At 54.6% G+C, this 18,952-nt stretch overlaps 1 protein-coding gene across 4 annotated transcripts in view; it reads left to right on the top strand.

Annotated features, from left to right (window-relative positions):
- Positions 1 to 18,952, top strand: part of PKN1 (protein kinase N1) — a 22,726-nt gene extending 3,774 nt beyond the window's left edge. For 2 of the 4 annotated variants that reach the window (XM_072947517.1, XM_072947518.1), the window contains exons 2-22: positions 1,443 to 1,746; positions 3,218 to 3,369; positions 4,931 to 5,066; positions 7,903 to 8,048; positions 8,283 to 8,496; positions 9,006 to 9,200; positions 11,048 to 11,157; positions 11,249 to 11,392; positions 13,136 to 13,211; positions 13,294 to 13,435; positions 13,524 to 13,617; positions 15,255 to 15,334; positions 15,410 to 15,485; positions 15,576 to 15,667; positions 16,805 to 16,981; positions 17,154 to 17,216; positions 17,343 to 17,419; positions 17,621 to 17,763; positions 18,024 to 18,131; positions 18,217 to 18,297; positions 18,671 to 18,952. In XM_072947517.1, the coding sequence (XP_072803618.1) occupies positions 1,443 to 1,746; positions 3,218 to 3,369; positions 4,931 to 5,066; positions 7,903 to 8,048; positions 8,283 to 8,496; positions 9,006 to 9,200; positions 11,048 to 11,157; positions 11,249 to 11,392; positions 13,136 to 13,211; positions 13,294 to 13,435; positions 13,524 to 13,617; positions 15,255 to 15,334; positions 15,410 to 15,485; positions 15,576 to 15,667; positions 16,805 to 16,981; positions 17,154 to 17,216; positions 17,343 to 17,419; positions 17,621 to 17,763; positions 18,024 to 18,131; positions 18,217 to 18,297; positions 18,671 to 18,874 (2,814 nt within the window). In that variant the 3' untranslated portion in view covers positions 18,875 to 18,952. Of the gene's footprint in view, positions 1 to 349; positions 444 to 904; positions 924 to 1,442; positions 1,747 to 3,217; positions 3,370 to 4,930; positions 5,067 to 7,902; positions 8,049 to 8,282; positions 8,497 to 9,005; positions 9,201 to 11,047; positions 11,158 to 11,248; positions 11,393 to 13,135; positions 13,212 to 13,293; positions 13,436 to 13,523; positions 13,618 to 15,254; positions 15,335 to 15,409; positions 15,486 to 15,575; positions 15,668 to 16,804; positions 16,982 to 17,153; positions 17,217 to 17,342; positions 17,420 to 17,620; positions 17,764 to 18,023; positions 18,132 to 18,216; positions 18,298 to 18,670 lie in introns of those variants that run through there. The other 2 variants (XM_072947519.1, XM_072947520.1) reach the window with 2 other exon arrangements.

Raw genomic sequence — 18,952 nt, 5'->3', positions numbered from 1 at the left:
TGTGCACAGGGGTAGGCGTGGGGGTGTGCACACACTTGCCAGCCCGTGTTCCATGCACGTGCCTATAGGTGTATGAGTGTATACACACCCAGGTCCAGCCTGTGTACGCCAGGGAGGCTGCTCTTCATGTCCATGATAGTGGGCTTGTGAGTGTGCGCATGCTGTGTACCCCTTGGGCATCCTCTTGGGACAGGGAGCTGGGGCCATCCCTGGGACACCTCTCGAGAAGCAGGCTCATCCCAGGAGTGGGGGCCAAGAGGAAGGTCCTCTAGATGCCCCCGAGCCCCAGAGCTGGCCTGTCGCGAGAGTTGCTGGGAGTAAGCAGGAAAGAGGAAGTGGCAAGCGAGAGGCCCTGGCCAGGCTGAGGTTCAGGAAGAGGGCGGGGTCCTCAGCCGGGACCCAGGATGGCGGAGGCCGATGCCCCTTTGGACCAGGAGCTGGAGGTGGGGGCTGAGGTCTTGGTGGGGGGGTAGGCAGAGGAGGACCCCAGTGGCACAGGCTGGAGGCCCTGCCCTCAGTACCTCTCGGTTTTGGACCTAGAGGAGAAGAGATGGTGGCGTTGGAGTTTTTGTTTGAAAGATGAAGCTGTTTGGGGCCCATTGGGCTCCCAGCTTGGGGAGATAGAGGAGGAAGAAGACAGGGCTCTGGTCTTCAGGGTCGTGGTTGTAGAGGATGAAAGGAGGGGAGATAGGGACTGTCCCCGGGATATTCTAGCTTGGGGGTACAGCAGAGGGAAGGTGAGGACGGCCCTCAGCACCTCCTTGTGTGAGGGCACAGCAGTGAGGAACAGAGGCCTGCTTTTCGGACCCCAAACTCATGGTTTGGGGGCACATCAGAGGCCTGTGCTTGATACTTCCTTGTTTGGGGAGCCACAGGGGGAAGATGGAGTCTGCCCTCAGGACCTCCTAATTTTGAGGAAAGGGGTGAGGAGATGGGGCCTACCCTTGGGACCTCCTAGTTTAGGGGGGCAACAGAGGGGAGAAGGGGGGTCTGCCCTCAGGACCTTATCATTTGAGGGGCAACAGAAGGGGGACGAGTCCTGTCTCTGAGACCCCTTAATTTGAGAGGACAGTAGAAGGGAGATAGAGCCTCTCCTCAGGGACCCGCTAGCTTGGGGGGGCACAGTGGTGGGGTGATGGGGTCTGCCCTCTAGATTCCCACTGTGTAAGGATGGATGAAGGGAGACAGGACTCTACCTATGGCCCCCTAGTCTGAGAGGACAGGGAAGAAAGAAGGCCCTGCCCTTGGGACCTCGCAGTTTGGGGGTGTCAGAAAGCTGGGACAGGGCCTTGTTTCACCTCCCAGTTTGGGGGGGGTGTCAGAGGACATGGAGCAAGCCCTGTGCTGGGATTTTCAGTCTGGGAGGAGGCCAGGCCAGGCCTGAGCGAGGTCTGCACCGCAGAGTCCCCCTGGCCCCACTGACCTTGCCCCGTCCCCCACAGAGCGAGCCGCGCAGCTGGTCCCTGCTGGAGCAGCTGGGCCTGGCGGGCGCGGACCTGGCGGCCCCTGGGGTGCAGCAGCAGCTGGAGCTGGAGCGGGAGCGGCTGCGACGAGAGATCCGCAAGGAGCTGAAGCTGAAGGAGGGCGCCGAGAACCTGCGGCGGGCAACCACCGACCTGGGCCGCAGCCTCGGCCCTGTGGAGCTGGTGCTGCGGGGCTCCTCACGCCGGCTCGACCTGCTGCACCAGCAGCTTCAGGAGCTGCACGCCCACGTGGTCCTGCCCGACCCTGCAGCTGCCGCACACGGTGAGCCAGGCCCACCCCACCCCAGGATGCGGGACTGCAGGGGTTCCACTGCCCGGGGCGCCCCTGCTGTCTTCCAGAGCAAGGCCAGCCCCATCGCCACTGACCCCCCTGGGGAGACACACTCGGTCACGACAGCTCCGAGCTGCAAGGTACAGTCAGGCCAAACACCAAAACCAACACCCAGGGAAAGGTACACACGGTCACACCTAGACAACAACAGAGGGCTTATACAGTGTCACACACATTTCTAGGCTCACAGTCACACCACCACCTGGACAATACCCAAAGACTCTAAAGTTTCTTTAATTTTTATTTATTAAAAAAATTTAAATTGTGGTCAAAAAGCACATAAGATACATCATTTTTAAGTGTAGAGTTCAGTGGTCAGTAGATTCACAGTATTGCGCAAGGGGTCTGCAGAACTTCTTCATCTTGTGACCAAAGACCCATACACACGTCACATCAGTAACCAGGGACCCTCACACACAGTCATGCCAGCACTCAGACAACACCCAAGGACCTACACATTATCGTATGGATACCCAGAGGCACTCACACACTCACCACAACACCCAGAGACTTCCATACTGCCACCCAGCACCTGGAGAAATGCACACAGTCACACCAACACAAGGACAACACCCAGAGACTCACACACACTCATGCCAAGCCCCAGAGATTCACACACACACGGCTGCCCAACCCTTACGGAGGTCCACCAACCCCTCAACAGCCTGAGACTCATGCACACAGTCAGACAAGGCCAAAAGACTCAACATCCCTTACCCCAACACCCATACACCACCTGGGTATGTCAACAACTGGAGACCAACATTGTCATGTCAACACTTAGAGATAGAGCTCACCCAACACCCAAGATCTCATACAGTCACATCTGCACCCGGAGTCCATAGAGAGTCACATAGAGCCATGCCAGCATCCAGACACGCATGTCCAGCTGTACCAACACCAGGCGCTTGGACACAGTTGTACCAGTGCCGGGAGATCTGAACACCCGACGGTCGGGAGCACATGCATCGTCACGCCAGCACCCAGAATCTCACACAGGCATTCTGACCCCTCATACTCACGGGTGTACCAGCACCTAGGGAGACTCACACTCACTCAGTTACACCAGCACCCACAGGTCACAGGTGTAACCACAGCCACAGCCACAGATGCCTACACAGCTGTGTAAGTAGTGGACTTCCGGCCAAAGGTGTATCCAGTCACACCAACACCAAGGACTCAAGCACACCTGGATGCTTGCAGGACACTTGTTCTTTCATGCTGGCCCTGCCCCAGCCCTGAGGGGTTTCCCTGGGAGGGCTTGGGTAGTTGGGCCCTCTGGGCCCTGGCCCCCAGCTTTTCCTCCCCCTGGCCCTGGGGATGGATCCCTCAGCTGGGGCAGAGCCTCCTGGGCAGAGGGAGGTGAGGGCCCTGATGACTCTGTCCTACTCACCCCGTCCAGATGCCCCCCAGTCCCCTGGTGCAGGCGGCCCGGCCTGCTCGGCCACCAACCTGAGCCGCGTGGCTGGCCTGGAGAAGCAGCTGGCCATCGAGCTGAAGGTGAAGCAGGGGGCAGAAAACATGATCCAGACGTACAGCAATGGCAGCACCAAGGTGGGGGCAATGCGAGTGCACATGTCACTGCGTGCACGTCCCAGGCTTGGGGGTGGGGGTAGTCCGTGGGACAGAGGGCTGGGGACAGGGGCTGGTGGGTTACTGCAGCAGAACTAGGGTGTGGGCAACTCGTGGGGTGTGTGGGAAACAGGGTGACTGTGGGTGATGTCAGACGGACACACGGCAGAGACTGTCCCCCCCAGTCTCTCAGTTACCCCCAGAGACTCAAGGGCATCCACAGTCAGGGCGACATGCAGCCTTTCACTGCTGGTGGCGTCTCTCCGACACACGTACACATGGTCAACCCTCATGCACACACACCATCATCCTCACATCTAGAGGCACACTCATGGTCATGCCAACATCTGGAGACACATAGAGTCATATGAGCACCTAGAGCACTGTCATAACATCTGGAGACACAGCAGTAGCAACACTCAGAGACATGTGGAGGGTAACCACTGCGGCCACCTCTAGACACGCAGAGACACACACCATCGTACAACACCCAGGGCACACAGCACAGGCCAACAATACACCCAGACACAGACACACAATTACATATACACCCAGAGACCAGAGTTGTCACACAGACACTCCTCCCAGTTCTGCCAACACCCAGAGATGCTTACATCAACAAGCACATTCAGACCTACAGCTGGAGACCCCTACTCACTGTTGAGGGAGCACCCATGCTTGTGTGCACACACAGGTGTGAGTGTTACGTGGGAGGGCACAGACAATGCAGATTTTTTTTTACCTTTTATTGAGGTGTAACATACAGACGTAAAGGGTGGAAGACATAAGAGTACAGCCCGATGAATTTTTATCTGCATACACACCACCTCACCAGAATTCAGAACATTTCCAGTCACCCAGAAAGCGCCCTCCTGCCCTCTTCGGTCGAGCCCCAGGTTTCTTTCACCACAGATTAGCAGTGCCTGGTTTCAGCACCAAGTAGATGGAAAAAATCCACCACCAGCTTCTGGGGCTTGTATACACACACGGGGTCCTCGGCCAGGCTTAGTCGTCGCTGAGTGTTGAACTGCACACGCAAACATCTGGACCCCCACTTACTGCAGACTTCCTCACCCACCCACCCAGTCCCCCTTGGACTCACCCACGTGGCTACAGGCAGGGCGACACCCACCACGGGGAACACTCACCCACACGTACGCCACTCTGACAGCTGACACAAATACAGGGCCTGCTGGTGCCAGGCACGGCTCTGAGCCCTACACACAGATTAGCTCCTTTAATCCTCAGCCCAGTGGTGGGTGTTGCTAATATTACTCCCACTCCTGCTGATGGGGAAACAGGCCCAGAGCGGTTGAGTGGCTTGCCCGAAGTCACGCAGCTTTTAGGTGGCAGAGCCAGGATTCAAGTGCCATGGGCTGCGTCTTCCCTCTACACCTGGGAACACAAAGACACACATGCAGTCAAACCCACACATGAGCGCTCTGTCACATGGCCGCCCTGGGCCTGCACGGTGTGGACGGCAGGACTGGTGGTCAGCCCCCGTCAGCCCAGCCTTCTCCTCACGGCCCCTTTCTGCCTCCAGGACCGGAAGCTGCTGCTGACGGCCCAGCAGATGCTGCAGGATAGTAAGACCAAGATTGACATCATCCGCATGCAGCTCCGCCGGGCACTGCAGGCCTGCCAGCTGGAGAGCCAGGCGGCCCCGGATGAGGCCCAAGGTGAGTCCTTGCCCTGAAACAGCCTGGCCTGCACTCCACCTTGCAGAGTTCAGTTCCCAGCCCCGTGAAGGGTCCCATTCTGAGGCAGGGAGTTGGGTACTGTGACTCATGATGTGACTAGAACCCCATTCCTGACCTCCGGGCCTCAGGGTCCTCTTTTGTCCCACTCAAGATTTGCACGTGGGCCAAATCTGCTACTGACTTTTTTTTTTCCCTGCAAATAAATTTTTATTGACACCCAGCCATGTTCATTCATTTACCATCATCTGAGGCTGCTTTTGCACTGTGACAGCAGAGCTGAGTAGTAGCAACAGGGCCTGTGTGGTCCGCAAAGCGAAAGACATTTACCTTTTGGCTCTTTATGGGAAAAATGTATGCACTGCTGGACAAGGTGGTTGCCTGGTCACCCCGGCCCCTGTGGTGTAGCACTGTGGGTTCCACAGCACGTGTGTGACTCTGCATGTGTCCCAGTGATGATTGCCTGGGAGTGTGTCAGCCCGATTGTCAGCCTGAATTTGTGACAGGGTCTTGATGTATTGTGTGCAGGGGTGAGTGTGTCTGGGCTACTGATGTGTGTGTCAGTACTAATGTGATGCCGACTGTGGGGACCGGAGGTTGCAGGCATGCCCTGTAACTGTAATACTTTGTGTCACCGTGAGAGAGAGAGGTGTCAGCTGTTGGTGGGTGTTAGTGCACTTGACTGCTATACCACAATACCACAGACTGGGGGCGCAGACCTTTTAAACAACAGACATTTATTTCTTACAGCTCTAGGAGCTAGGAAGTCCCCAAGATCAAGATGCCAGTCGATCTGGCCTCTGATGAGAGCCCTCTTCCGGGTTTGCAGACAGCTGCCTTCTTGCTGTGTCCTCACTGGCCAAGGGGGCAAGGGAGATGTCTGGGGTCCGTTTTATAAGGACACTGATCCCATTTGTGAAGGCTCCGCCCTCATGACCTAATCACCTCCCAGAGGCCCCACCTCCTGATACCATCATCTTGAGGGTGGGGTTTCAACATCTGAATTTTGCAGGGACACTAGCATGCAGCCAATAGCAATGGGGCCTGTAACTCAGATGACAATGTATGTGTCACTGTAGGAGGGAGATGTCAGTGTGACTGTGTGATTGTACCCTGAGTGCCTACATGGGCTTCTCAGTGACAGTGTGTGAAGGTATGATCACATTCTTGTGCCCCTGGGTGACCCTGTAACCTTTGGTGACTGCTTGATTTTGTCCCTGTAAGTGTAAAAGTCTTAGTGAGTGGGCACATGTGACAGAAGGCCCGGTGAGTACCACACAGCTGTGGGTGACTGTGACTCTGACCGAATGCCAGAGTCTGAGTCTGGGTCATTATACAGGACAGCGAGACTGTCCTTGGGATCTCTAGCTATGGATAAGGGTGACTGTGACCTTGTGTCTCTGGGTGACAGGTTTCCTACACCTGTGTGATGATGTATCCTTGTACCTGTCCCCGGGCCATTAGGTGACCGTGCCTGTGTCCTGTGTCGGGGTATGGCTGCGTCCCTGTGACTTCATACTGGGTGTGGTGGCCAGCCTGTTTCTCTGTGACACTGGGTCTCTGTGTCTGTGGGTATTGTTGATGCTGCCCTGCCTGTGTGGCAGTGTGATGGCATTTCCTTACCGCCCCTATGCCTTACCCATGTGGCAGTGTGATGGTGTTCCTGCCATTCTTCCTGGGCTGGAGTTAGAGCCCTGGGAGTTTTGCCACCATGTGACTGTGTCCCGTAAGAGTTTGTGTTTCATGACTGTTTCCCTCTGCCCTTGTGACAGTGTCCATTTGCTGGGGGTTGACAAGGCATCTATCTATGTAATGTCGGCCTCACCCCCGTGACAGTGTCCCTCTGTGGCAGTGTGACGGCATCTTTGCGAGAGTGTCTGTTTCTCTGCCTGTGGGTGGGTATGTTCCAGTGCCTACACTGGTGACAAAGTGATAATGCCACTGTCACCTTATGAGTGACCGTGTCCCTGTTCCCCCAACTGCATTGTATTTCATGGTGTGGGTGGTCACCATTCACTCAGACCCCTACTAGAGGAAGTGAGGTTGTTTCCAATCTTTCGCTCTTAGAAAGAAAGCTGTGAATAATTGTGAACATATGTCAAGTGCAGAGGTGTGTCTGTGGGATAAAGCCTCTGAACTGGAATTGCCAAATCGAAGGGTAAATACATGGGGGAGGGTAGAGCTCAGTGGTAGAGAGTGTGTTTAACACGCAGGAGGTCCTGGATTCAGTCCCTCGTACCTCCATGAAATAAATAAATAAACCTAATTACCTCCTCCCCCTCAAAAAAAAAAAAAAACGAAAACGAAAACAAGAAAGATTTTTTTTAAAAAGGGTAAATACAATTGTAATTCTGATCGAAATGGCTGAAGTGCCTCCATTGGAAAGCAACTTGTATTCCCATCAGCAATGAATAAAAGTTACTATTTTTATTAAGTGTCTCTGTGTCTGCGTGACTATATCCTTGTGGCTCTCCAACTGCCATGGTGTTCCTGTGACAGTCCCTGGGGATGAAGTGGGACCCTGACAACGTATCTGTCCCTAAGCCTGTGTTAACAGTGTGCCCTGGGTGACAGTTTACATCCCTGGGTCCATCCATGTGGGTCACGGTGTCTGGGCAAAAGAGTGACAGCATCAAGGTGGAAGTGTGGCTGTCTGCCCGTGGGTGACGGTGTGACTGTGTCACCGTGACCCCCTACCTTGGGAGAAACTGATGCATGTTGGTGGTGGTCTGTCTGTGGACAGTGCTGCGAGTCTGGAACCAGGCTGGTTGACCCGAGGCCCAGGGTGGCCTCACTGCCTCGTGTCCCACGCCCACAGGGGGTCCGGACCTGGGGGCCGTGGAGCTGCGCATTGAGGAGCTGCGGCACCACTTCCGAGTCGAGCACGCGGTGGCCGAGGGCGCCAAGAACGTGCTGCGCCTGCTCAGCGCCGCCAAGGCCCCGGACCGCAAGGCGGTCAGCGAGGTGAGGGGCGGGGCGTCCACCCGGAGGGGTGGCTCTTCCCCGAGAGGCGAGCTTGAGAGGCGAGCTTCCTTTTCTGGGATCCCAGGGGTGGGACCCAGGTGGTTTGAGGGCTTGGGCTTCGAGCGAGGAGCCGCAGGTAGGAATTAGACCGTCCAGGGGAGGGCCCTGGGTCTGCCCTCGGGGAGGGGCATGCCCGATCCCGCCCCCAGCCCGGCCAGGCTCCTCCCACCGCAGGCCCAGGAGAAGCTGACAGAGTCCAACCAGAAGCTGGGGCTGCTTCGGGAGGCGCTGGAGCGGAGGCTGGGGGAGCTGCCCGCCGACCATCCGAAGGGCCGGCTGCTGCGAGAGGAACTTGCTGCGGCCTCGTCCGCTGCCTTCAGTGCCCGCCTGGCCGGGCCCTTCCCCGCCACACACTACAGCACCCTGTGCAAGCCCGCACCGCTCACAGGTAGGTCCCGACGTTCCCACCTGGACCTCATTCTCACGGTTCTGAGCTCCTGACCCCTCCGAGTCCCACAGCCCCTCGACCGCCAACTCTGATCTTCACTCTCTCCAACCCTGGACTTCCATCCCACTGTTTTCTCCCTTCCCCGTTTACCCTAACCCTCTAGCCCTGGGCCCGCTTTCCTCAGGCCAGACAGCCCCATGAACACTGGACTTCCCACCCCACCTTGCCCTCTGGTTCTGGACTCTTGCCCCATCTCCCCGTCCTCACTTTCCCCACCCCTCCCCAAATGGCCCCTTTTTTCTCTAGCCAGAGCCCCCAGCTCCGTCTCGCATTCGCTCTCAGAACCCTCAGCCCTGAATCTCTGATCCCTCAGCCCCAAGCCAGCCAGCTCCACCCTCCTTAGATCCCTCAGCCACTACCTCCCCAGACCAGCCCTCCCATAGACCCCAGCCCGTGTCAGACCTCTGATCTGACGTGACTCCACAACTATGAGCCTGCCCCTCCCTCAGGGACCCTGGAAGTACGTGTGGTGGGCTGCAGGGACCTTCCAGAGACCATCCCCTGGAACCCCTCACCCTCGGTAGGGGGGCCTGGGACCCCCGACAGCCGTACCCCATTCCTGAGCCGCCCAGCCCGGGGCCTTTACAGCCGAAGTGGAAGCCTCAGTGGCCGGAGCAGCCTCAAAGCGGAGGCCGAGAATACCAGTGAGTGGGCTTCAAGGGCTGGGAGGGATGTCACAGTGTGGGGGGTCCTGGGATGTCCCACGCTTGTAACATTCTAAAAAGCTAGTGCCTCACACCTATTAGGATGGGTACTATAAAGCAAAACAAAACAGAAGAAAACAAAACAACAGGTGTTAGGGAGAATATGGAGAAATTGGAACCCTCCTGCACTTCTGGTGGGGATGTAAAATGCGGGAAACAGTATGGCAGGTCCTCAAATAATTAAATAGGGAATTACCATATGATCCAGCAATCCCACTTTTGCGTAAATACCCAAAAGAGTGGAAAGCAGGGTCTCGAAGAGATAGTGGTACACCCATGTCCATAGCAGTGCTATTCACAATGGTCAAAAGGTAGAAGCAGCCCAGTGTCTATTGACAGATGACTGGATAAGCAAAATGTGATCCATGCATGCAGTGGAATACTATTCAGCCTTAAAATGGAAGGAGATTCTGACACATGCTACAACATGGATGAACTTGAGGACATATATGCCAAGTGAAATCAGCCAGTTACAAAAAGACAAGTAGTATATGATTCCACTTACATGAGGGAACTAGAGTGGTCTTCTTAGTAGAGATGGAAAGAATGGTGGTTGCTAGGGGCTGGGCGGGGAGGGAGACTGAGAGTTACTGTTTAATGTGAACAGAGCTTCAGTTTGGGAAGATGAAAAGAGTTCTGGAGATGGATGCACAACAGTGTGAATATACTTCAGACCACTGAGCTGGCCACTTAAAAATGATTACGATGGTAAATTTTTTGTTATGTGGATTTTACCACAATGTGAAAAAAAAACCCCACTAATATGTGCATTAAAAAAGAATGAATAAAAGAAGAGTAACAATAGAGTAACCACCTGTGTTACCACCACCCAGGTCAAGAAATAGAATTCCCTGGAAGCCCCCTCATGCCCCCTCCTCAATTCCAGCCCCTTCCTCTGTCCTCGAGGTAGCTACTCTCCTGACTTTGATGGTTATCATTTCCTCACTTTTCTTTGTAGTTTTAGCACCCACATACACATTTCAAAACAATATAGTTTAACTTGCCTGTGTTTGAACTTCATATATGTGGAATCACACAGAACGTATTCCATGGTCATGGCTTATTTCCTCCAACTTTGTCTGGGAGACTTGTCCGTATCGTTGCATGAAACTATCATTCATTCATTCATTTTTACTCCTCTGGGATAGTTCATTGTCTTGGGCTGAGCCATATCAAATTGCTGTCTTTTTTTTTTTTTTAGGTAAAAAATAGTTGAACATCAGCAATTTCACGGTTTAGCTAATAAGACTATCTTACCATGTATATATTAATTTTGTTTTGTTTTTTCTGGGGGGGGAGAGGTAATTAGGCTTATTTATTTATTTGTTTGTTAATTTTTAATGGAGGTACTGGGGATTGAACCCAGGACCTTGTGCATGCTAAGCACACACTCTACCTCTGAGCTATACTCTCCGCCACTTTGTATATATTAATTCTCCTGTTCACAGACAGTGAGATGTTTCTAGTTTAGGGCATTATAGAAGCATTGTATTTATGCACCTCCTGATGTACACTTGCCTGCATTTTTCTAGGGTGAGCACTTAGATTGCTATATTGCTAGAACTTACATTTAGAGTAAAAGTGAATTTGGATCCCCCACCTCACACCATACACAAAAATCAACTGAAGGTGGGTTAAAGGCTTTAACATGAAAGGCAGAACTGTAGAGCTGGGTCAGACAGCACAGTAGACTGTGATGGGTGAAGAGAGGACTTCTTTAATAAGATATGAGCAACTACCCCCACCAACCCAAATTTCCTGACACCCCACCCCCACCCCTATTCCAGGTGAGGTTAGCACGGTGCTCAAACTGGATAACACCGTGGTGGGGCAGACCTCCTGGAAGCCATGTGGCCCCCACGCCTGGGACCAGAGCTTCACCCTGGAGCTGGAGAGGGTGAGCTGGATTGAGGGACAACCAGGCTGGCAGGAGGAGGGGCTTGGGGCCTCAGGCATCCCCAGTGATGGCCCTCTTCCTCTCCCCTGAGGCTCGGGAACTGGAGTTGGCTGTTTTCTGGCGGGACCAGCGGGGCCTGTGTGCCCTCAAATTCTTGAAGCTGGAGGATTTCTTGGACAACGAGAGGCACGAGGTGCAGCTGGACATGGAACCACAGGGCTGCCTGGTGGCCGAGGTAGAGCCTGACCCCCACCCTCAGAAAATGCTTTTTATGTCTCCTGCTCCTGGTTTTCTAGAAGGAGAAAACATGTTTTCTATTGGTCTCTGAACATTGATAGAAAAGTACATATCATTAGTTACATCAGTGCCAACTTAAGCTGGGATTGGTTTTGTTCTGGCACAAGATAGAAAAAAAAAAAAAAAGAAGAAGAAATAACAAAATTTTGTTCAAGTCAAAAAAGAAAAGCAGAACCCGGCAACATGTCATGGAGATTGCTACCTGGGCCACAGTTGGGAAGAGAGAGTCCTTCTGCAGCGATGTTAGTGTTAGGGTCCAAATCAGGGTCGCCCCTCCCTCCCCTGGCACTATAGTCATTCTGGGTTGCAAGGCCCATCCTGTGCACTGTAGGATGCTGAGCAAAATCCCTGGCCTCCAGCCACAGGATGCCAGTAACAATGTCCCCTCCCCCAAGTTGTGACAACCAGTCTCCAAACGTTGCCAGTGTCCTCTGGTTGAGAGCCCACGATCTGAATAACATTGCTAGCTGACCCCTGTCATATGGCCGGGCCCTGTCCTAAGTACTGTGCTGGCATTAAGTGTTTAATCTTCACAGTAACCCAATGCAAGTGGGACTGTTATTGGTCACATCTAACAGAGGAGGAAACTGAGGCACAGAGGAAGAAAGTCACTGGCCCCCTCATTTAACCAAAATCATCCTCACAAATTATTTAAGTTTGCCCCAACATATAAATGTGACCTATTTTATGTATATATGCATGTGCGTGTGTGTGCGTGTGTCTCCCCGTGTCTAAATACCCAGGCGGAAGTTCCTATATGATCTCATAACCAAGGACCCCTGAAGGAAAGGAGCAGAGTAGGGCTAACTTCCAACGGCAGAGCCATGAAATTAAATTGTTCTTCCATTAGGAAGACCGTCCAGAACCCACATGGAGGATGGTGGTGGGTGGCCCTGGGGCAGATTCTGAGGCAGTCCTGCCTGCCTTCAAGGTTTACTTCTAACATTCTGTTTTGTTCTTGTTCCTCCCCTGAAGTGCCATCCAATAGAACTTCCTGCAGTTCTGCTGTCTATGAGCCGATAATAGTTGAGTTCTGTTGTAGATGGAAGTGTTCCATAGCCGTGCCATCCTGTGCACTAGCTGCTAGCCACTCGAACCACCACACAGTTTGGTGACATTAGCACCTTCTAGAAGATTCCTTGGAGTTGGGAGAATACAGCTAGACCTGTGGTTCCCCCCCCCCGTGGGTGGGCAGCAGCGTCCCCTGGAGGGCTTGGTGAAACACGAGCTGCTGGGCCCCATCCCCAGTGTTTCTGATTCAGAGGGTCCAGTGGTGGAGGAGGGGATGCGATTGAAAACCTGCATTTCCAGCAGGTGCCCAGGTGATGCTGATGCTGCTGGGCTGGGACTGCACTTCGGGGAATTGGGACACTAGACAAAGTGTAGGACCTGTTTGCTGGAGTTGTACGTACGTCTTGTTGGATCAGACCCACTGCCCACCCCTGGAGAGGGCCTGCTTGCCTGCTTCTTGTCTTTCCAAGATGACACTTCAGGAGGTGGCCCTGTTGAAGGATAACTGGGTTTTCTGACCCCTTAACACGTTGCATAGTACCCTGTGGTTGGACGCAATGCCACAGTGATCGGACCCCTGCAACGTTCGCACACCTGTGATCCCGAGGCCCTCCCCACCAAGCTGCCCGGAGGTGGGCAGCGGTCCTCACACGCAGGCCCGTCCCCGCAGGTCACCTTCCGCAACCCTGTCATTGAGAGGATACCCCGGCTCCGAAGGCAGAAGAAGATCTTCTCCAAGCAGCAAGGTGAGGGGAGGGACCAGGGCAGGGGAGAGACCGGGCGTCCCGGGAGTGTCCTGGAGGGTGACCCCTGCCCCCTTCCCCACAGGGAAGGCGTTTCAGCGCGCTCGGCAGATGAACATCGACGTTGCCACCTGGGTGCGGCTGCTTCGAAGGCTCATCCCCAACGCCTCGGCCACCGGCACCTTCAGCCCCGGGCCTTCTCCAGGACCCGAGGCTCGGTCCTCAGGGTAAGGAGGGAGGACCCTGGGGTTCCGGCTGCCCTGGCTGCTTCCGGGGGTGCTGGGTCTTAGATGCACCCTCCTGCTTGTGCTGCAGTGACGTATCTGTGGAGAAGCTGCACCTCGGGGCTGACTCGGACAGCTCTCCCCAGAAGAGCCCTCTGGGCCCTCCTTCCAGCCCGTCAAGTCTGGTGAGCTTCCCCTTGGCCTGGGCAGTGTCGGGGGACCTCCTTCCCAGCTCAAGACCCAGAGACCACCAGGAACTTCCCTGGGTCACACAGCACATCTCTGCCAGAACCTGGGTCCTATTCTCTATTCTGGATAAAAACGTGAGCTCAGGAGCCACCACCTGGGTCCTGTCCCTGCTCTACTGCCTCCCAGCTGTGTGACCCACACCAAGCAGCTTCACCTCTCTGTGCTTAGTACACTGTCCTGTAAAACAAGCACGTTTAAGACTCATGTCAATGACATAAGTCAAGATGGTGGTTTTCTCTGGGTGGTATGGGGCAGCATTGATAGGAGGGGACACAAGAGAGCCTGCCAGGGTGATGGTTACTTTCTGCATTAAATTAAATGAAATGCCTCATAAAATTCAATGAGTTGGATAACAAAAAAAAAAAATCCGGAAGTTTAATAACATTGAATGCTGGGGAAAATGCAGGGAAACAGGCAGTCAGTGGGAGGCAAGGGAATCACTCCGTCTCCTTCAGAGGGTACAGCTGGCTCAGTTAAAGATGGGCAGTGTTGAGGGGTAGGTATAGCTCAGTGATAGAACACAGACTTAGCATCACCAGGGTCCTGGGCTCCATCCCCAGTACCTCCATTAAAGATTTTTTTTAAAATGGGCAGTATCTTGACCTGGAAATTCCACTCCTGGACATCTGTGAGGAACATTCACACACATGCACAAAAACACACATGCAGATGTTCACCATGGCAGTTCTGTGTGGGCAAAAAAGTGGAAACAACCTCAAGGTCCATCCTTGGAAGCAGTGCTAAATAAATGACGGGATGGAATAGTACACAGCACTGGAAAATGAGGCTGCTTTCTGTGTGCTGGCGTAGACTGATTTCCAAGACAGATGGTCCACTGGGAGAGGTGAGATTGGAATGTGACCAACAATGGGTGCAAGGAAAATGGAGTCTGTGCCTGCACTTTTGCTTGAATGGGTATAGAATACATCCAGGAAGATACTCAGGAAGTGAGTAACAGCGGCTGGCTCTGGGGAGGCCGGCTGGGGCAGGAGCAGACCGTGTTTCCTCCTGTACACCTGTTTGCACTGACTGAACCTTTAGAACTGTGTCTATAGTGGAGAATGATGGACCAGGAGGTAATTTTTTTCCCTCTTAAATTAAAGATTAACTTTGATTCTTTTCAAAGATACACATGCATGTGATATAAAGCGTTAGGTAGTTCCATGGGGCTAGTGCCAATAAAGGGATAAGTAGATAAATGATAAAACATATTTGCAGCATAAAATGTGCTGGGAAGAAAATTAAAGCAGAAAAGGGGGACAGGGAGTGTTGGAGGTTCTGTTAGTTATTTAGTATGGCAGTCAGCTGGCCACCTGTGAAGGTGACATTTGAATAAAGGCCCGAAGGAGGTGAGGGAGGAACCGTACAGGTGTTGGAAAAAGAGAGTTCTTGGTGGCAAGAACAGCCTGTGCAAAGGGCCTGGAGTGGATACGTGCCTGGTGTGTTCAGGGCACAGTGAATGGAACACTGTGGCTGAAAGGGGATTGAGGGAGGAGGTGAGTGGGAGGAGAGGTGAGGTCAAAGAGGTGACAGGAGCCTTGGTGGCTATCCTGACCTCCTCTCTCCGCCACAGAGTTCCCCGATCCAGGAAAGTACCACCACTCCCGAGCTACCTTCGCAGACCCAGGAGACCTCAGGCCCCACCCTGTGCAGGTGATACCCCTCCCCTCTCCGCCACCCGCCACCCCTGCCCGCTGTCCCAACCCCACCAGTCTCCTCTTTCCACAGCCCTCTGAGGAAGTCACCCCTGACCCTCGAGGATTTCAAGTTCCTGGCAGTGCTGGGCCGGGGTCACTTTGGGAAGGTGAGGTGGGGGGCAGGGTGTTGGAGGGTCCAGACCCCCAGGGCTTTGGGCTGGCCGCTAAGGCCTCCCCCTACCACCCTGCGGTTCCAGGTGCTGCTCTCTGAATTCCGGCCCAGCGGGGAGCTGTTTGCCATCAAGGCTTTGAAGAAAGGGGACATTGTGGCCCGAGACGAGGTGGAGAGGTGGGGACCCTGCTCAGGCCCTCTGAGCATTTTGGTTTTCTCTTCTGGGAAATGGGAGATAGAGCTGTCCGCTCCTTGCAGCTGCTGTGAGAGTGACTCCTGACAGTCTTTCATACTTATTAAACTAGCCCTGACAATAATAATAATGACCCTTAGGAAGCACCCAGCATGTGCCTTACATTCAGTAACTCCTTCCTCAGCTCTAAGAGGTAAATACTGTTATTGTCTCCATTCTGCTGATGGCACAGAGAGGTGGAGCAAGTTGCCCAAGGTAAGCTGCAGGTCCGCGATTTGAACTTAGGGACTCGAGTTCTGAAGGTTGTGGTATTAATAGTGCCGTTGTACATCCTCTTCTTTGGGTCAGGACCCTGAGTTCAAATCCTAACCTTAAGGAGGTCCCTTCACCATTCAGAACCTCAGCCTCCCATCTATAAAAGAGGAGTAATAATGCCGTTCTTGCAGGGTTTCCGGGTCCGTTAAATGAGAGGATGCCTATAGAGCATTCTGCAGTGCCTTGCCCCCTGTAGATGCCCAGTAGAGACACTGAGACTGTCCTGTCTTTTTGACACCCTTTTATTAACTAGGAACCCAATTTAGACAGGTAAATAGAAGAATTTATTGCTCTGGATTAGAAAAGGCTAGGGATGGACTACCTTCAGGCATGGCTTTATCCAGGTGCTCAGTTCATGTCTCTCAGTTCTGCTTTCCTCTGTGTGGGCTTTGCTTGCTGTCCCCTCATGGGGGCAGAATGTCCTCCACCCCAATAGTTTAAGGCTCATCTGCCATCTTTAGCCCTTCCTCCTTAATAACTCCAGCAGAAATCTTGAGATTCAGCCCCATTGCCTTGGTTTGCCCATTCGTGAACCAATTCCTAGTTAGGGAGACTGGGTGCTTCAAAGGGAAGTAACAGCCCCCCAGCGTCTCCCCAAATGGAAGTTGGGGGACTGTTACTAGGACAATGGATGGATTCTGAGTATCTGTTCAGCAGATTCAGAGATATTAAGCATCTTGCTCAAGGGTGCACAGCCATGTGGGGCCCTTGACAAATATCTGATGATTGAGGACCTCTAGGGCATGGGGGAGTCGGGGTTAGGGAGCTGCTGTGGTCTCTGACCCCCACCTCCTCACCCTGCCCAGCCTGATGTGTGAGAAGCGGATCTTGGCAGCTGTGACCAGCGCAGGACACCCCTTTCTGGTGAACCTGTTTGGCTGTTTCCAGACACCAGAGCACGTGTGCTTCGTGATGGAGTACTCGGCCGGCGGGGACCTGATGCTGCACATCCACAGCGACGTGTTCTCTGAGCCCCGAGCCATGTGAGCCTGCCCCCCCCCCACACACACACCTCCACCCGCAGGCCCTGCCTCCCCCCAACCCCGGCTCCTGGAACTTGGGGGAACTGGGGGACTTTTGAGGACGTGGGAGCCTTATGTGATCCTCCTCCCTTGCCTGGAGGCCTGGCTCCCTCACACCAGCCTTTCTCCATAGCTTTTATTCGGCCTGCGTCGTGTTGGGGCTGCAGTTTCTCCATGAACACAAGATTGTCTACAGGTGTGTGTGTGTGTGTGCATGCACGTGCTCATGCATGCACGCTCTGCCCACTTGGGGGGCCCTCAGGTTTCAGGCAGGGCCCAGATCCCCACTCATCCATCTCTACATCCCCCCACTCCCTCACAGGGACCTGAAGTTGGACAATTTGCTCCTGGACACCGAGGGCTATGTCAAGATCGCAGACTTTGGCCTCTGCAAGGAGGGTGAGGGGCGGGGCGGGGATCTGAAGGGCTGGCCTCTGGGGTTTAGACAGAAAGGGGAGGGAATAGAGTCCCCAGCCCTACCTGGGTTACCCTGTACTCTGGTCCTAGGACAGGGCTGGTTGGCTGGACCACCTCAGGCTGGGCTGGGCTAGAGCTGCCTCCCCTCCCCACCATAACCTCATGTGGCTCTGCTGTCCCCAGGGATGGGCTATGGGGACCGGACCAGCACATTCTGCGGGACCCCAGAGTTCCTGGCACCTGAGGTGCTGACGGACACATCGTACACCCGGGCAGTGGACTGGTGGGGGCTGGGCGTGCTGCTCTATGAGATGCTGGTTGGCGAGGTAAAGCAGGCCCCAGGCTGCTCCCTGGTACCGGTGTGTGCCCGGTGGGCAGGGGTTGGAGGGTGATCAAAATTGGCCTCCCCATGTGCTGTCTGGTTGGGGGCAGGTGGCCCTGTCTCCCTGACCTCAGTTTCTGCATCTGTAAATGGGGTACTTACCCTCCCAAGTGAGCCATGTGAAGGCACAGCTGGGGCTCTGGGTGGAGCTGAGTATGGTGCCACCAGAAGGGCCTAATTCACCCCGGCTCTCCCTGTCCGCAGTCCCCGTTCCCAGGGGACGACGAGGAGGAAGTATTTGACAGCATTGTCAATGATGAGGTTCGCTACCCCCGCTTCCTGTCAGCTGAAGCCATTGGCATCATGCGCAGGGTGAGGACTCCCAACTTGGGATGGGCCAAGGGAGTGGCTCTGGGGCCCGCAAGGGGAAAACTGACACGGCACTCCCTTCCCCCAGCTGCTGCGAAGGAATCCAGAGCGGAGGTTGGGGTCCAGCGAGAGGGATGCAGAGGATGTGAAAAAACAGCCTTTCTTCAGGGTGAAGTCCCACCCCCCAGGCCTAGTGGCTTCACCTCCAACATTGTCACCTCTCCTTGATACCTGCCTGCTTCTCCTTCCCCCTCCTTCACCCCCGCTGGCCCTCCTACACCCACAGTTGCTCCAGGCTGGCCTGGTCGGGAGCACTTCCTGTGTATGAGCCCAGGATTGCCCGGAAGGGACCCCCAGAGCCTCCCTCCATCACTCACACTGTGATCCTTCCTGGGTCCCCAGGCCTCCCACTTTCCCCCTCTATCTTGTGACTCCCTTTGTTGACCCCATAGATCTAGAGCTGGACAGAGAGCAAGGAGGGGACCCCTCCTGCGGTCTGCCCACAGCCTCCCCTGCTGACCTCCCCTCTCCCTTCCCTGCAGACACTGGGCTGGGACGCCCTGTTGGCCCGGCGCTTGCCGCCGCCTTTCGTACCCACGCTGTCTGGCCGCACTGATGTCAGCAACTTCGACGAGGAATTCACAGGGGAGGCCCCCACGCTGAGCCCACCCCGCGACGCTCGGCCCCTCACCGCCACGGAGCAGGCCGCTTTCCAGGACTTCGACTTCGTGGCCGGGTGCTGCTAGCCCCCTCCCCCCGACCCTTGCCCCGACAGAGCTGTTAGTAGTTTTTAAAGGGCCTTTGGGGTTTTCCCCATCCATGCA

Source organism: Vicugna pacos, chromosome 22, assembly GCF_048564905.1.
Source record: "Vicugna pacos chromosome 22, VicPac4, whole genome shotgun sequence".
In the NCBI taxonomy this organism is placed as follows: domain Eukaryota; kingdom Metazoa; phylum Chordata; class Mammalia; order Artiodactyla; family Camelidae; genus Vicugna; species Vicugna pacos.
Note: the sequence above shows the minus strand (reverse complement) of the source record. Positions and strands in the feature narration are given on the sequence as shown.